The sequence below is a fragment of the Oryctolagus cuniculus genome, chromosome 2 (genome assembly GCF_964237555.1).
Source record: "Oryctolagus cuniculus chromosome 2, mOryCun1.1, whole genome shotgun sequence".
Taxonomy (NCBI): domain Eukaryota; kingdom Metazoa; phylum Chordata; class Mammalia; order Lagomorpha; family Leporidae; genus Oryctolagus; species Oryctolagus cuniculus.
This window is the reverse complement of record NC_091433.1, coordinates 34952681-34969619: the sequence shown is the minus strand read 5'-3', so window position 1 is coordinate 34969619 and position 16939 is coordinate 34952681. Positions and strand designations below refer to the sequence as shown.

General features: G+C 52.1%; 1 protein-coding gene across 2 annotated transcripts; it reads right to left on the bottom strand.

The window, feature by feature from the left end:
• Window positions 1-3422: 3422 nt before the first annotated feature.
• On the bottom strand, window positions 3423-16907 carry UCHL1 (ubiquitin C-terminal hydrolase L1). Of its 2 annotated transcripts, XM_002709402.4 has the most exons (9): window positions 16777-16871; window positions 16657-16668; window positions 16093-16221; window positions 13092-13242; window positions 9693-9778; window positions 9568-9615; window positions 8181-8247; window positions 7173-7231; window positions 3423-3848 (listed from the first exon to the last, which is right to left on the bottom strand). In XM_002709402.4, the coding sequence occupies exons 1-9, from the start codon at window positions 16807-16809 to the stop codon at window positions 3762-3764; spliced, it is 672 nt and encodes a 223-aa protein (XP_002709448.1). In that variant the 5' UTR covers window positions 16810-16871; the 3' UTR covers window positions 3423-3761. The 2 variants fall into 2 exon arrangements, with proteins under 2 accessions (XP_002709448.1, XP_069924252.1); XM_070068151.1 differs by lacking the exon at window positions 16657-16668 and having other exon boundaries at window positions 16777-16907.
• Between the last annotated feature and the right edge of the window lie 32 nt (window positions 16908-16939).

Here is a 16939-nt window from a genome sequence, read left to right as displayed (position 1 = left end):
TTTTCATGTTTGTGGATCAAGTCAATCCAAGTCTTATACTCAATAGGCATATAACCCAAAGGCTCAATTCGGGATTTGGGTGTCAAAACATAAGGAGGCGGCAGTGAAGATGCCCCTTGCCATGCCTGCATCCCATATCACAGAGCCTGGCTGGAGTCCTGGCTCTGATTCCAGCTTCCTGCTAATGCACACCCTGGGAGGCAGCGGGTGATGGCTCAGGCACTTCGAGCTGCGTCCCAGACCCACATGGAGCTCTGGTCTCCTGCTTCGGCCTGAGCCAGCCTTGGCTGTTGTAGGCTATTAGGGGAGTGAACAAGTGGATGCGAGGTCTCTGTCTCTGCATTCCTAATACAATGAAAATAAATACATAGGCTTTTTTTTTTTTTTGTAAAGATACTTCGAGGCAGAGGCTTTGCCTGTTGAAACTACTGCAAATCGCCTTCATCCCCCAAAACTAGTAACATTTTAGGAATGAAGGAATGAGCTGAGTAAGCCAACCATACCTGGATCTTCCATGCTTCTGATGTCACTGAGAGAGGCTGCGTAGAAGCAAGGCCCTGCGAATGGAGGCACAGCCTTCCCATGGAACCCCGAGTGGACGGCACCGCCTGGAGCTGTGTGTGGCAGATGGCCCAGGGGGAACAGGGAAGCAGAAGTGCTGGCTGGAAACTTCTAGGACCACGTGCTTCTAGGTACTGTCACTGTGTCTGTGCTCACATGGAACAGTAAACATGTGGTCGAGGAAGATTCCTGCATCCAAAGTTACTGAGGCATAAGCAGGAAAAGAGATCTGATAAAGTCCCAACCTGAAATAGCTACTCTTCGGCAGTCAGTCCACAGTCGAAGTCCTGGTTTCCCTGCTGACAAGTGGAGAGGACCCGGGCGTGTTTCCTGACATATGTGTGATGTTTCCTTCTGGAAACTGGAATCCACCTCCAGGGCTGTAATCACCCACGGCCTACCTAGTGTGTAACCCTCCGTGCTGTGGCATGCTACAGCATCGAGACTTTGCCGGCATTTAAGTTAACTGTGTGGTGGCATAATCTGTATTTCAGATTATTTCAGTGTCTCTATGCACCAGTGTCTCTATGCATCTTTATGCCCTAGCCTTGCTTTGTTTCTCTTCCCCTAAGTCAAAGGCGGGGAACTTTTTTTCTTCCAAGGACCATTTGGATATTTATGGTATCATCCGCAGGCCATACACAGTTGTCAACTTAAAAGTGAGCCTGCTGTAGATGTAGTGGATTCCGAGTGCTGCCTGCGGCTGCCTTGGCAGAACCAGACCCAGTGATATCACGGGCCTTATCCGGCCAGTGGGCCGGACATCCCCACCCTGCAAGTCACCCTTCAGGGAGACTGCACGGAAGCCACACGCCGAGTCAGTTTAACTCGCATCCCTCCAGCTTCAACTGGAAGCGAGCAGAATCGCCCGAGCCACAGTGCGTTGAGGATTTACTCTAGAGGCTGGCAACAGCTGTGATCACTTTTCAAGGGAGCCACGACAGCCTTCACTTCAGGACCGGACACGGCACTAGCACCACAGCACGAGAGCTGAACGCTCTAAGGCAGAGACCCACGTGGTCTGAATTCCTGGTACCAGGCAGGACAGAGCCTCCCGGTGAGGGCAGCATGGGGTTCCGCCCCACCCCTTCCCTGCGCTCACGTAAGCAAGAGGAAACTGTTATATTGCAAGGTCAATAGCTGAGAGGAAGGTACGTATTTTTTTTTTTTTTATGTAAGCTTATAAATTATATGAGTGTTCCCTAATCTACAAGGACATACTTATCTACAAAGTAAGGCTTAACAATAAATGCCAAAGACATTTGTCAAATATAACAGAAGCCAGAATTAGCCGGCGCCGTGGCTCAATAGGCTAATCCTCCACCTTGCGGCGCCGGCACACCGGGTTCTAGTCCCGGTTGGGGCGCCGGATTCTGTCCCGGTTGACCCTCTTCCAGGCCAGCTCTCTGCTATGGCCAGGGAGTGCAGTGGAGGATGGCCCAGGTGCTTGGGCCCTGCACCCCATGGGAGACCAGGAAAAGCACCTGGCTCCTGGCTCCTGCCAGGATCAGCGCGGTGCGCCGGCTGCAGCGGCGGCCATTGGAGGGTGAACCAGCGGCAAAGGAAGACCTTTCTCTCTCTGTCTCTCTCTCTCACTGTCCACTCTGCCTGTCAAAAAAAAAAAAAAAAAAAAAAAAAATATAACAGAAGCCAGAATTGTAAGAAAGCTTCCTATGGACCAAAGCTGGAACAATGTGGGCAACAAGTAATAGATTATACTACAGAACCACAGTGTAAGGCACGTGAATTCATACTGCTACCAATGATTGACTAGGAAATAAGACACACACACCTCCTTGCAAAAAATCCCAAATAATTTATATAGAGTATGAAACTTCCCCCTCCCCACCAGCCCGGCGAGGGCTAGTTTTTGATAGATGTACGCTTTATATGATGAAGATGAGAGTCTCCCTCGGTGATCTTGTTCCTCCAAATGCATAACCCTAGTTTATCAGAAAAACAGAGGGGCATCTGAGAACACTGCCCAGTACTTCTGATTGTCAAGGTCATAAAAAATGAGAAAGTCTAAAACATTAACACAGCCCACAGGAACCTAACAACAGACGACACTTACATGTAAGGTGGCATGCTACAGAAGAGCCTGAAATAGGAAAAGGAGACTAAAGAAGTAAGGAAATCTGAATCAGCCATGACTTAACAGTCACATATCAGTATTGGCTCATGAATTGAAACTCATGCATCACATTAACATGGGAGACTGGGTGAGCTTATGAGAACTTGCAGTACTGTCCTAACTTTTCTATGAATCTAAAATTGTTCTAAATAAGTATTTAACATTTTTTTGACAGGCAGAGTTAGTGAGAGAGAGAGAGAGAGAGAGAGAGAGAGAGACAGAGAATGGTCTTCCTTTTTCTGTTGGTCCACCCCCCAAGTGGCCGCTATGGCTGGCGTGTTGCAGCTGGCGCGCTGCGCTGATCCGAAGCCAGGAACCAGGTGCTTCCTCCTGGTCTCCTATGCGGGTGCAGGGCCCAAGCACTTGGGCCATCCTCCACTGCCTTCCTGGGCCACAGCAGAGAGCTGGACTGGAAGAGGAGCAACTAGGACAGAACCAGCGCCCCATCCGGGACTATAACCTGGGGTGTTGGTGCTGCAGGCAGAAGATTAGCCAACTGAGCCACAGTGCCGGCTGTATTTAACGTTCTCTTAAAAGTTTCTACAGGTCTGCATGTGAATAAAAATGCATAGAAAAGGGTGCAGACAGCACACTCCACTGATGACAGTTTGGTGGTGGCTGTCACCTGTGCTGTGTGAGCTGTGCACATGGAAGGCCTATTTGTCTACCACTGTCAAAGTAACTTGAGCTCTACTTGGGGAAGGGAAAAAGAGACAATGAGAACCAGTTCAGACTTTATCAGCAGAAAAGTTTTATTCCTTTTAAGGACAAACAATTCAACCTCATCCAAGGCCTGAACTTTACAGACACAGACAGCCATGTAAAGCATTAGATATTAAGGAACAAGACATACGATGGGGAGGGAGGGATGCTTCGCCACCTGAAGCTTACACCAAACTCGGCCACGTCCACAGCCGAGCTCCGCTAGCGCCTGGTGTGGTAGGGGGAGGAGCAGGACCCAGGGAGGAGAGCCGTGTTTCCCGGGTGCCAAAGCGTCTGGACCGTGTGGGCAGGGGTGGGCTTTCACGCTGACGGGCAGGGGCAGTGGCTCAGGCCTCCCAGGGTATTAGGCTGCCTTGCACAGGGCCACGGCGGAGAAGCGCACCTCTCCTTGCTCGCGCTCAGTGAATTCCCTGCACACCTTGGCAGCATCCTGAAAAGGAGGAACATCATTAACACCCAGAGTTCCAGGGGGCAGCTCCCGCCAAGCTGCGTCACGCTCAAGTTCAACTTTAAAGCCCCCAGTGAACTTGAAAACTGGGGCTCAAGGTGTAGGCCAGGCCTACATCCCCGCTTTGGCTTCAGAAGCCCTGCCGCCGGCACTCCTTCCGCCCGTGACCTCCGCGCTTCTCGGACCTCGCACCTGGTCTCCGGCAAGAAAACCAGACCTTGACCATGCTCTTAGGTCTAAACACTGATCTGTCTTCTGTACCCAGCAGAAAAGTTCCCCTCGCCGACACTACCAAGTACGCATTTTACAAATCAGCATGGAAGTTTACCTGGTATTCCAGGCATAGACGCATGGTGCTTTCTGAGAGATTTATGGTGCCGCCAACAAAGCCCAGATCACAAGGATTAATGACGGAAAGTTGATCCTGGTGCTAGCGACTTACCAAATTCTGTGGTTTAAATGCTTTAGGACAGGGGTGGGGAACCTTTCTCTGCCAAGGGCCATTTGGATATTTATAACATCTCTTGTGGGCCACATAAAATGATCAACTTAAAAACCAGCCTGCTATAGACGAACTGAATTTTGAATCCCACCTGTGGTGGCCTTGGCAAGGCCAGACCAGTGATTTCACAGGCGTGATACGGCCTGTGGTCAGATGTTCCCCACCCCTGCTCTGTTCCGTTTTCACAAATCCAGAGGAAAGAGCGCTCCATAGCCTTATGAAATGCAAACGCTTTAAAAAGAAAGGGAACACTCAGTGACCTAGATTAGTGGTGCAACATCAGCTCCTGGGGTCTAGAATTCACTGAGTCCATGAGTTTGCAGGAGCAGGCATTTAGCCTGCAGGTTTAGACTGTCAGTCACACACCACCGTGCCTGCCTTGAACTTCCGGCTCTGGCTCCTGACTCCAAGTTCTCACCACGGCAGCCCCTGGGAGGCGGTGGTGAAGGCTCAAGTAACTGGGTTCCTGCCACCCACATAGGAGACCTGGACTGCCTTCCTGCCCCAAGCCACTGTGGGCATCTGAGGAGTAAACCAGCGGATGGGAGCACTCACTTACTCTAATAAAAAAAGACAAAACACCAGGGTACTTTAAAATCCAAATGCATTTGTCCCTGAAAAAGCAGCAGCCACACTGGAGTTCTGTTCTTGCACTGCATCCAGGTTTAAATACTAACAGGGATCTAGACGGACATCTGCGTCCTGCATCACGAGGCTAAATGTTACTGTGCAGACCTGCCTTCATGTCAGCTCTCTGTCGCGCACACACACACAGCGTGGGCCTCGCTTTTCGGGTGTGCCTTGAAGAGAACAGCCGTCTCCTACACAGTGTGTAGTGACCCAATTCAAGTTTAGAATGTGTGGCTTATACGTATGTATGTACTCACCAGTTTAACAGTAATTTAGTGTGTCATTTGGGTGACCCAAAACATCTCTAACCGTATAGAACCAAACTTGCTTAGGATAAGAATTTTCATTCCTTGTAACTGAAACTCTAATTAGAAGTGAGTTTTCTTTTAGAAAGATTTATTTGAAAGGTGGGAAGGAGGGAGGGAGGGAGGGAGGGTGGGAGAGGGTGGGGGGAGATGACTATCTTTATTCCACTGGTTCACTCCCCTGTTGGCCACAGCAGCCGGGGCTGGGCCAGGTGAAGCCAGGAGGCTGGAACTCCATCCAGGTCTCCCACATGGGTGGCGGGGCCCCAGCACTTGGGCCACCACCCTCTGCTTTCCTGAGCATGGCAGCAGGAAACCAGATGGGAGGTGGAGCGGTGGGGACTGGAGCCTGCACTCTGGTACCAGATGCCACACTGCTCCCCACGCTGGCCTGGTTCTCTTCAACTCAAAGGTTCACCTTCCCCACACCTCCTGGAACAGTTTTAGGGATCTGACATGGGGCACGTTTGTGCGGCATCAGCAAGTTACGGAAGTGGTGTTAGGTGAGAGTTAGCATGTCACTCAAAATCTGCAGGCAAAAGGTCCGAGTCTTTTCGCTATACGAGTCAAAGCCCGGAGTCTGCCTCTGCTCTCATTCCCTCCTGCAAATCGCCACCCCCCCCCACCCCACCCCCGAGCTGCTCCAGGTCTGCCTGTCAATCCTCCTCACTGCTCTGGTGCGCCGCTCACAGACCCGCTTCAGCTCATCAAGGGGGCCACGACTGCAGGCTAGAAAGCACGGCCCTGCCCCCAGCGTGGCACGAGCAGGTCCGTGATAAAGAAGGGCGTGGCAGTGCAGCCGCCAGGGGCACGACCGGCCAGGCGGGAGCCAGCTTCTGCCCTTGGGTGTGGCCAAGCCTCTGTGTCCTTCTCCTCTGTGAGAGGGGGAAGCAACACCTAGCTCACCGCATCAGGAAAAGCAGTCTACAGAAGGCAGAAATCGCTTAGGGCGGCACCTAGCGCCGGGCTGCAGCACTCTGATGTGCTGCCCGCTGATAACAGCCTGGGTGGAACACAGCTGCCCACAGCCAGAGGACGTCCATGGGCGCTGCCACAGCCATCACAGCAAACCTGAACACTTGCAACAAAGCCGTTTGCCACCCGGAACCTGAGATACGCCAGCTGGCCTTTGGCAGGGGTGCCAGCCACCAAGCGCTCAGAACACATGAGCTACTATTCCTACTCCACATCAAGTCTGCTGACAGCGTTTTTTTTTTTTTTCCCCACAATTAGGCAGTCTTCCTTTGTAACGGTAAATGGATTCCAGACGAGAGCTCACATTTAGGGGGAAGAGGCCCAAAGTCTCACGGGAGGTCTGGAAGTAACAGGTGACTGCAGTCGCCTGTCCCAGGACGGTCGCAGGGACCCGGGATCCGCCTCCCCTCGGCATCTTTCAAACCTGCTTCTCTTGTTCACGCACCACGTGGGAAGAAAAGCACTCGTGGGTTTAACAGCCTGCTGCCAACCCGCGGTGCACTACCTAGAGACAGGCCCAAGCCCAGCAGTCCGAGAGGATCAGGGACCGCTCAGGCTGCTGCGACTTGAGGCTTCCGCTATGATGTAACCTGACAGAGGACAACGGTCACCTGATCCCACACGGAAGCTACGCAGTGGCTCAGAGGTGACGTCTCATTGAGGACCACAGACAGCACATGACACAGATGTGTCAGGGAGGATCCTAAAGAAAGCCGCTTGTTCAGAAAGAAGGCAGACCTACGAAGAGGCCCTCTAAGTGCCAACGACGACTGTGAGCCCCAACGACCGAGCTGGCCATCGTGAAGGAACGCTGGCCCTATGCACAGCCTGGCTGGAGCGTGGCGCCCCCTGGGGATGCGGGGTGTGGGGGCAGGCGTGCATGCCAGAGATTACCTGCAGCAGGGAGTCCTCTGAGCTGGCGCCGTGGTTCACCGGGAAAGGCATTCGCCCATCTGGAACAGAGAGGCCAGGCACGTCAGACTTCCGGCACGCTTTCGGGCTACCGTGCATTGTCTAGCTCAGAGCAGTTTTGGATTCTGAGTATCACCGCCACTCCCACAGAGAAGCCAGCCTGGTTATGACCCAGCCGTCTGCAGTGTTGCTGGGTACCCGCCCCAGGCAATTCTGATCTCCAGTGATCAGGATCATACAAACCTAACCCAGGTACCCTAATAAGGGGGATTGTGCCCCATCTCTCGGGGAGGGCCACGGAGCTGGGGGGATGCTGTTTCAGAAGCCAGAAGAACAGACCCTGGGGATTTCACCTGCCCTGCCGTGACCGCCCAGTGCCCTGCAGTTAGCCTATCAGCGGCGTCTCTCCATTCGCACAAAGGGGGTGGGTCTTCCAAGACGGACAATCTTTTCTGTTGCTGTAAATCTGCACATGGAAATACCTCCAACATCTCCAAACTCCTTCTACACAGACAAGGATGCTTGTCTAGAAGGGCTCCTTGTCTGAAAAGAAACACTCTAGGGGAAGCCACAGGGGAGGGGGAGAGAAGGTCTGATCCCTTAGCCTTGAACAAGTGCTGCTCTAACCCCCTCTCTTCACTGCTTTACATACCAAAGCCATTCACCGGGTATGAAGGTACTTCAAACAGTTCATGGAAAAACAGAGTGCAGACAAGTTTATTCTGGCACAAAAAAAAACTTTTTTTCTTTGAAGCCCATGCATAGTATTTTCATAATACACATTTTCCACAAACTTTCTGAAGCCCCATGATGTCAGTACCCCCTGGGTCCAACAGAGGGATACGCGCCCCAGCAAGAACACCTCGTTCTGCCTTCATAAACAATGGTGTCCCAAGAACTGCAAAGTCACACACCAATGCTCTGAGCAGCATTAAGTCTGAAAGAATGTGTGGAAATATCTTGGGGTCCAAAACACAGAGTGAAACGTACCAAGTTCATAGAGGTGGCCGTCCACGTTGTTAAACAGGATGAAATGGAAGTTCACTTTGTCATCTACCTGGAGAAAGTCAAGAAAAAAATTTTTTGGAAATGAGTATAAGCTGAACTTCCTAAACAAAATTCTCTTGCAATTCAAGTAGAACACACTTGAACCAGCTTGCTTATATTTTATAAAATCACTACAGCATACTTATGAAATCAGTACTCATTAAATAAAAGGCTTCTTTGGGAAATTACTATAGCTAATATTTCTGAATTTCCTATATACTAGGCTCTGTTCTAAGCCCATTAAGGTAGAAACACAGTAAATGTTAGAGCAGTGTTGTGACGGTACTATTATTACAGGCTTTCTACTGAGTAGCAAATTAAGGCATAGGAAGGTGTCTCATCCAAGGTCAAAACTCGACAGTGCAGGGGGTTAAGCCACCAGCTGGCATCTCATATCAGAGTGCCTGTTTGAGGCCCCTGCTATTCTGCTTCCAAATCCAGCTTCCTGCTAACATGCATCCTAGGAGGCAGCGCATGATGGCTCAAATACTCCAGTCCCTGCCACCTGTGTGGGAGACCAGATGGAGTTCCAGGCTTCTGGCTTTTGCCTGGCTCAGCCCTGCTGCGGTGGGCATTTGAGGAGCAAACCAGTGGATGAAACATGTCTCTTCTCTTCCCGTGTCACTCTGCCTTCCAAATAAACATTTTTAAAAAGACTAGGGCGAGGCAGAGCCAACTTCGGTTATAAAGGCCCTGACCTCTAACTTACACTTAGTGCCAACTTGGAGCTTCTGTTCACATTACGGTCTGTTTAAATCTTCTACAGAGCATCAGTCCTCACTGGCACATGAAGCTACGCCAAAAAGTTCTCGAAAAGTTGGGTTGAAAGATGAGTTTATTTTGGTGCAAAAAAATTTGAAATCCATGCATACGAGGAGTCCTCAGAAAGTTTATGGGAAATGCATACTATGAAACATACTATGCATGGATTTCAAAACTGCTTTGCATCAGAATAAACTTCTCTTTTAATCCCATTTGCCCACAAACTTTCTGAGGTACCCTCATACCTTATTCTCCCCAATACTCTGTGAGAAGAGTATGTGAAACGCTCAAAATAGGAGACGGGTTACTCTGTCAGGCCCATCTAGACCTAAGCAAAAAACTGCCCACTTGAATCCACTCTCAGCTGCTTCAACTGCCTGTCAGATTTCTGAAGGGTCACTTGTAGGAACAGGTCTGAGCAAAGCATCCCTCGGGTAGGAGTCTCTGACATGAATTGGCCTTGGTGGCAGCTAACATTTGCTGTGTTCCAGCAGGGGATCCTTGCACATATTTCAGTGGACACACAGGTGGCAACCGGGGAGCCTGGCTGATTCGTATTTGCATTTACCCGACATTGGCCTTCTTGTGCCACGGCATCATGGGCTGCCTGTATGGCCTGCAGGAAAGAGACAAGAATTAGCACAAAGCCCCTCAGGGGTACGGAAAAGCAGGCTCTGGGAGTTCTCTCCCTACCTCGTTCTTTTCAAAGCATTTTGCTCTGTCTTCAGGGGACATCTTCTCCGTTTCAGACAGAAACTGTTTCAGCACTGATCCGTCCTCTTTAAAAAGAAAAGTCTGTATTAGTAGCGAGAAAGTCACACAGGTGCAGGTGCAGGCGTGTTGCTGACTTCCACCTCTGCACAGCCAGGCCCGGTGAGCAACCCGGAGCTCTGGGTGCTCTCGGGGGATGTGGATGAGCAGAGCCTTTGGCCAAACACCCGTTACTCACCGCATTCAAGCCAGGCGGCCTCTGTGCTCCCCCGGCAGGCTAAGCTCCTTCTGCCACCCAACATCCTTCCCCACTCACCTTTCCCTCGTCTCCCAAATCTTAAAGCACTAATGCATCTATGTCACCCATGAGGGGGCTTCACAAAGTTCCTGGAAAATACGTTTTATGAAAAAAATCATGCATAGATTCCAAAAGTTTTTAATTAAAAGAAACTTTTAAAATAAAGATTTATTTGAAAGGCAGAGTTACAGGGCCGGTGCTATGGCACAATAGGTTAATCCTCCACCTACAGCACCGGCATCCCATATAGGCACCAGTTCAAGTCCAGGCTGTTCCTCTTCAGATCCAGCTCTCTGCTATGGTCAGGGGAAGCAGTAGAAGATGGCCCAAGTGCTTGGGCCCTTGCACCCTTGTGGGAGACTCAGAGGAGGCTTCTGGCTCCTGGCCTTGGATAGGCCCAGCTCTGCCCACTGCAGTCATTTGGGGAGCAAACCAGTGGATAGAAGACCTTTCTTTCTGTCTCTCCCACTCACTGTCTATAATTCTGCCTGTCAAATAAATAAAGAAGGGGGGGTGGGGGTGGGGAGGGTATCTCCTATCCACTGGTTCACTCCCCAAATGGCAGCAATGGCCAGGGCTCAGCCAGACTGAAGCCAGGTGCTTCCTCCTGGTCTCCCATGTTGGTACGGGCCCAAGCACTTGGGCCATCCTCCACTGCTTTCCCAGGCATATTAGCAGGCAGCTGGATAGGAAGTGGAACAGAGGCCGGTGCTGTGGCGCAGTGGGTTAACGCCCTGGCCTGAAGCGCCAGCATCCCAAATAGGCGCCGGTTCAAGTCCTGGCTGCTCCAATTCCCATCCAGCTCTCTGCTATGGCCTGGGAAAGCAGTAGAAGATGGCCCAAGTCCTTGGGCCCCTGCACCCACATGAGAGACCCAGAAGAAGCTCCTGGCTCCTGGCTTCGGATCAGCACAGCTCCGGCTGTTGCGGCCAGTTGGGGAGTGAACCATCGGATGGAAGACCTCTCTCTCTCTCTGCCTCTCCTCTGTGTAACTCTGATTTTCAAATAAATAAATCTTTTTTTTTTTTTTTTTTGACAGGCAGAGTGGACAGTGAGAGAGAGAGACAGAGAGAGAAAGGTCTTCCTTTTGCCGTTGGTTCACCCTCCAATGGCCGCCGCTGCAGCCGGCGCACCGCGCTGATCCTGGCAGGAGCCAGGAGCCAGGTGCTTTTCCTGGTCTCCCATGGGGTGCAGGGCCCAAGCACCTGGGCCATCCTCCACTGCACTCCCTGGCCATAGCAGAGAGCTGGCCTGGAAGAGGGGCAACCGGGACAGAATCCGGCGCCCCAACCGGGACTAGAACCCGGTGTGCCGGCGCCGCAAGGTGGAGGATTAGCCTATTGAGCCACGGCGCCGGCCTATAAATAAATCTTAAAAAAAAAAAAAAAAAAAAAGGAAGTGGAACAGCCGGCACTTGAACCAGTGCCACAGCACTGGCCCCAATAAACTTCTTTTAATTCCACTTTTCCATGAACTTTCTGAAATAGCCTCACACGTGTGAGATGTTTAGTGCTATAAAGGCAGGGACTGCCTCATCTGCTGCTATCCACAGCACTTAACCGTGTCCACCATACGCCTATTTTACATATAGCACAGAAACACATTCTAATCCAGTAACTGTCCCCAAACCAAGACTTCATCTCAGGGTAGAAAATTCAATCTTAGGGATTCAGATATCCAGACACACCTGAACATAAAGATCATAAATAAAAACGTGGAGTCCACATGGCTGGGCACAGAGACCACCAACCAGCTGCCGCTGTGGTAAGCCGCGTTACGGCTCAGGGTGGACAAGCCCGGGAGGCACTGGTCACACAACCACAGCAACCACAGCCTGTACTTCAGAAGCCCTCGGCCTGAGCTCTCGGCTAAGCAGATCTGTAAAACGCAGGCCATTTCAGAATCTGGCACTGGCAGGAATCAGTTAATGAGGAGGGCAGCGAGTCAGACTGACTTGGACACTGTCACTGCCATGGTCACAGAAGTTACAGCATTTCTGACCTCTGCAACACAGGGCTGCAGACAAAGTGGGACTCACAGGAGAAGACACAGAAAGGATCAAGCTACACGTTTTCAACAGTCCATCAAGTCCATGTTTAAAAGGCAACTTCTAGGAGATGGGATATTTATGGCCAGGCAAGTTTTACAATTTAAAAAAAATATATATATATATACCAAAGAGTAGAGTCCTGGTCATCTGACTTGCTATGAACAACAGTGTGAACTCTTGGTTGAATAGCCACCCTTACCACTGTCTAAGTCCGAGTCAGCAATGTCGCCGCCTATCGCTGTAAATAAAGTGTACTTGACAAGGCCATCTCAGCATTGGCTGCTTCCCCGCACCAAGGGCAGAGGCCACCTGGCCCTCAAAACATACAAAGACTGACTGGCCGTCTAGGGAAGTGTGCTGGCTCTTGGCCTGAATCATGTGTAGTGGCCACGTTCTGTTAACATACTTCAGTGCTGTGAACGTGCAGCTGCAAGCTTCCGGGCTCAGCTTCGTTTCTCCTGTATCCTCCATAGTACGCCCTGGGGCGTCCACCTTCCTGTCCCCTCACATACCCACTGCGGGAGCAGCCACCTGCTGCAATGCCTCCCTGCAGAACTCGCACCCTCTCCCCAGCCAGCTGCTCCCTGCTGCTTTGTGTCTCCAATCGTCTATAAGATAACAACAGGCCCTAACTGTCCATATTTTCTGGCTGCACATCATCTCCAGTTCTCTCCAGAACTGCTGAGAATTGAGCAGGAGCCCGGGAGCATCCGTCCCATCAGCGCCCTCCCAGGTTCTCTCCTTCCCCCAGACCCCGGTGCAGCCATGCGCAAGCGGAAGGCCCACAGGGTGGAAGCAGCCGCTCCTGGCTTCCCCGACAACCAGTTGTCTCTCTCTCCAGAGAGGGAAGCAACACCAATCACCAGGGTTTGTCCCCGGTTAGGTGGGAGCCATGACCACACAGGTTCCAAAAACTTGTTAAGGCACAGACTTTGCCAAACAGAGCCTGCAGGTTCCGGAACACAGCGGGGCAGAGAACTCTGCTCCCCGGCCTCCATGTCACAGAGGGACAGGCCTCGAAGCCCACCCTTACCAAACTGCAGTTTGTCTTGGTTATTGGCCACGGCATGGATCAGCCCGACGGTGCCGCAGGAGTTCCCGATGGTCTGCTTCATGAAGTACACCTTGGGACTAACCTCTTGTCCCTTCAGCTCTTCAATCTGCTTTTTCCTGAAGTTCTCATGCTGCCAGTGGGAAAGACGAGCGCCTCAAAATGAAAAGGCAGAGAACGAGCAGACAGCAGCACGGCGAGTTCTCCCACCCGAACAGAAACCCGAGTGGGATGTGTCACCTGGAACCTTGGTTCCAGACACTGGGCGCTGCCCAGAGAGTAGCCCGTCTGCCGCCCACACCCACACCCGCCTCAGCAGGAGGCGCCACCCTGATGCTGCAGTGCAGTCCCGGCCTTGGACTTCACCCAAGGCTCCGTTTGGACACCACTTCAACCGCCCAGCTGCGAACGCAGGGCGGCATGAGGTCAGGAAGCAGACAGAGCCCTTCAGGGGTTCCCTGTTAACAATATCCACGGCTGCTCTTTGCACAGACATCCTGAACAAGCTTTGGCCGACAGGAAGGCTAGCTAGCTCGCTACATCCCTATTCCTTAACCTTCTACTTCTGTGCTTCCAAGTGTCCATCTCTTCAAAACCCAAACAAGCCGTAACTGTGGAAAGCAGCAAGTGGAAAACACTTAGCTATTGCCACCCGTCCACCTCACTCCCCTATATAGGAAGCAGACAGTGGTCTGGAGTGTTGGGATGGGATTTTACAAAAAAAAAAAAAAAAAAAGCTCATTTGAGAAGATGGGATACTAGTTTGTTCTTGCCAGCTACAGAACGTAATTTCAGGACAAGATTAGCAGTGGCTGGGGGTGGCAGCGAGGGGAGGGGGACTGGCAAATGAATGGGACTAGAAGATGGAGTTCCTTGAAGCAGCTGCTAGCCTTCTGTTCAGAAATCTAGCAGCCCTGTCTGCACCTTTCAGAGTCAGGGCTCCTCGCTTAAAGCAGGAAGCTCATGCTACAGGAACACCAATTTCTCACAACCAGCCAAATTCAGAGAGAATGCCAGAGGCACATTTCCAACCCTAGCAGTCTTGCATTCCTGCACACGGACTGATGTTTAAGCTTGTTCTGTGGCACGAGCAGGGGCATAAGAGCTCTTGTCCTACAACATCAACGTGAACTCTAACTAGTAGCACATCCTCACCTCCTGTCTACCAGATCCCTGAAATGTTACTCATTGACTGGCAAGGGTTTTCCCTTTCCTAGGTTAATTAAACAAAAATCTTCCACGGGCCAGCACCATCCTCCAGGGTCGTCTGGGCTCTTGCATGGAGCTATTTCCATAATTATTCCACTATCACTTAAAATTAATGTTTTCAGATGTGGCCCATTTAGGATTTCTTCATGTTTCCTTACCCCAAATTAGATGCTTTCTAAATTAACTTGGTTGGAAATCAATTTATAAGCCTCAACTTTACAGCTGCTTCAGTATTTTGCCCAGAAGGCAACCGCATAGAACTGTATCCAATAAACCTGATCAAAGTGAACTGCAGCTAAAGGACAAAGGATTCCACTCTTGCAAACAGAAGCCATTCAAACTAGAATGTTCCTTCGCAAGATCCACTCGACGCAGCACAAGACCCGTGAGCTCCTAACGTCAGGCACGCTGCACCACTGCCTCCCAGAGGCCGTCCTCTGACTGCTTCTCAAAACCTCCGAGTCATCATGGTTCCTCGAATAAAAAGCTCTGTGAGCTGCTCACGTGGGAGACAGGAGACCGCGTGTGATGTGCTCGGCAAGGGAGCTAAGCTAACGGGACTCGCAATCATTCGGCAGCTCCTTTGTCACCCCAGTCAAATCTTTGGCAAATGAGAAGGGGGGGGGGGGCGTGTCAGTGGGATGATCCAGATAGCTGTTATAAATGTTTCTAACCCACAGTATGCAGCCTGTTTACGAGGAGGGAGGCCTGGCACTTCCCGTACAGCTTGCTTGGGGCTGAGGATGCTTTCAGAACAGCCAGCCTTAGGAAGCCGATTCAGTTCCCCTCGGTGTTTGGAGTGATGCCCCAAATGCTAATGGCCCAAGTTTTGCTAAAGCCAATTTTCAGCACTCCCAAGTCAGGGTCAAGTGACATCAACAGGGGACAGACAATGCCACGCAAATTACTGGGACACCATACACTGCAAGACAGCAAATAAATATCCCAGTGATTCGTTTCTTTATATCTGATAACTCCATCTTTGAGATGCATACATCCTTGCCTGCTAGAATGAGTAAATGTATGCAAATGACAACGAGAAGTACAATTTCCCTGTGACTATAGTTTGTCTCCTTGCTTCAGTAGCCTTTTATGGAGCACTCTGATTACGGGAAGAAAGGACTTCCAAACTTGCGGGAGGAAGCCAATCCAGAAGGAACAGGAAGCACTTCCAAGACTGTACTGCCAGTCATCGATTTCATCCAGTACAAGGTCAGAGAAGACGAGAGAGGGGAAGGAGCTCATGCATGGCAGCCCCTCCCGCACCCACACCCCCAACCCGGCTAAGCTGTAAAAAGCCAAAAACCAGGGCGGGAAGAACCCCATAAGTCCACCAGAAACCCAGGCAGAAGCTATGGTTTGGCTTTGGGCAAGCCCTTCCCCCTCCACTCCAGAGCTAGGGGGGAGTCTGAGCACCCAACAATGAGCTGACAGGTCACAGCCCTTTAAAGGGGAACCCTTTAAAACCCTGAATGGAAGACTCAGGAAAGGCCATGTTCAAGAGAACTCGGGAGTAGGAAGAATGATTTCCCTGGAAAACTGGGATGCCGGAACTGAGAGGCTCCAGTTTCATATTTAAGACAATTCCGGATGGATGCGCAAGGAGGCACGAAGCGCTGTTACAACAGGAGCCCCAATGAGTAGGCACCCCAAAAACTGCAAGGGAGGCGCTCTCGGAAGAGGAACCGTTTAGCAAGGTCTGGGCACCCAGGCCAGGCGGTGAGGGAAAAACCTCAATGCCTCCCTCCCCGTCAGGGACCCGGCGCATCCCTACCTGGGCAGTGAGGGGGAACAGCAGCAGCAGCGCGCAGGCGGGCGCTGGCACAGTGCCCAGGGTCTCCTCCTCCAGCCCCAGCACGTCAGCGAAACGATACTGGCCGGCGACGCCCAGCCGGCTCAGCACCTGCGGAGACGAGACGCGGCGGCCAGGCGCACGGGGATGGGCAGGTCAGGAGCACCTGCCAGGGGGCGGGGCCCGCACGCGCGTCCTCCGCGCCCCGAGCCGCCCGTGGGAGGAGTCCCGCCCCGCCCCCCAGCCCTGGCGGCGCAATGACACAGCACAAAGCGCGGCCCACACGTGGCCCGCGCGAAGCCCCGGGACCCGAGTCCGAGCGCCACGCCCTCGGGCGCAACCTCCTCTACCTCCGCCTGCCCAGTTTTGCAGAATCACCCCCAAATCCGGGGCGGAGGGAGCGCGCCCAGCCTGCGCCCCACCCCGAGCCGCCTCCAGAGCGCGCAGGGCGCGGCTCGGTCCTTTGCCCACGGCCGGAGCCGGTGGGCGCCTCCGCCTTGGTGCTCCCAGGGGAGGGTATAGAGGCTGCACCGAGCCGACACTCACTTTGTTCAGCATCTGAAAAGCAAATGCAAAGGAAAAAAAAAATCAGAAATCAAATCAGACCAGTCAGCGACACGGCTGCCTGGCGCGTCCTCCCCGGGCAGCCGTGCACCTGGCGCTCACCTCGGGGTTAATCTCCATTGGCTTGAGCTGCATCTTGGCGAGCGGCGAGCGAAGTCACAAGCGGATAGAGGAGGAAAAACAGCGAGCGGAGCCGCCCAGGCTGCGCTATAAAGCGCCGGCCTGACGCACTGTGGTTGCTTGCGCAGGGGGAGCGGGGGCAAAA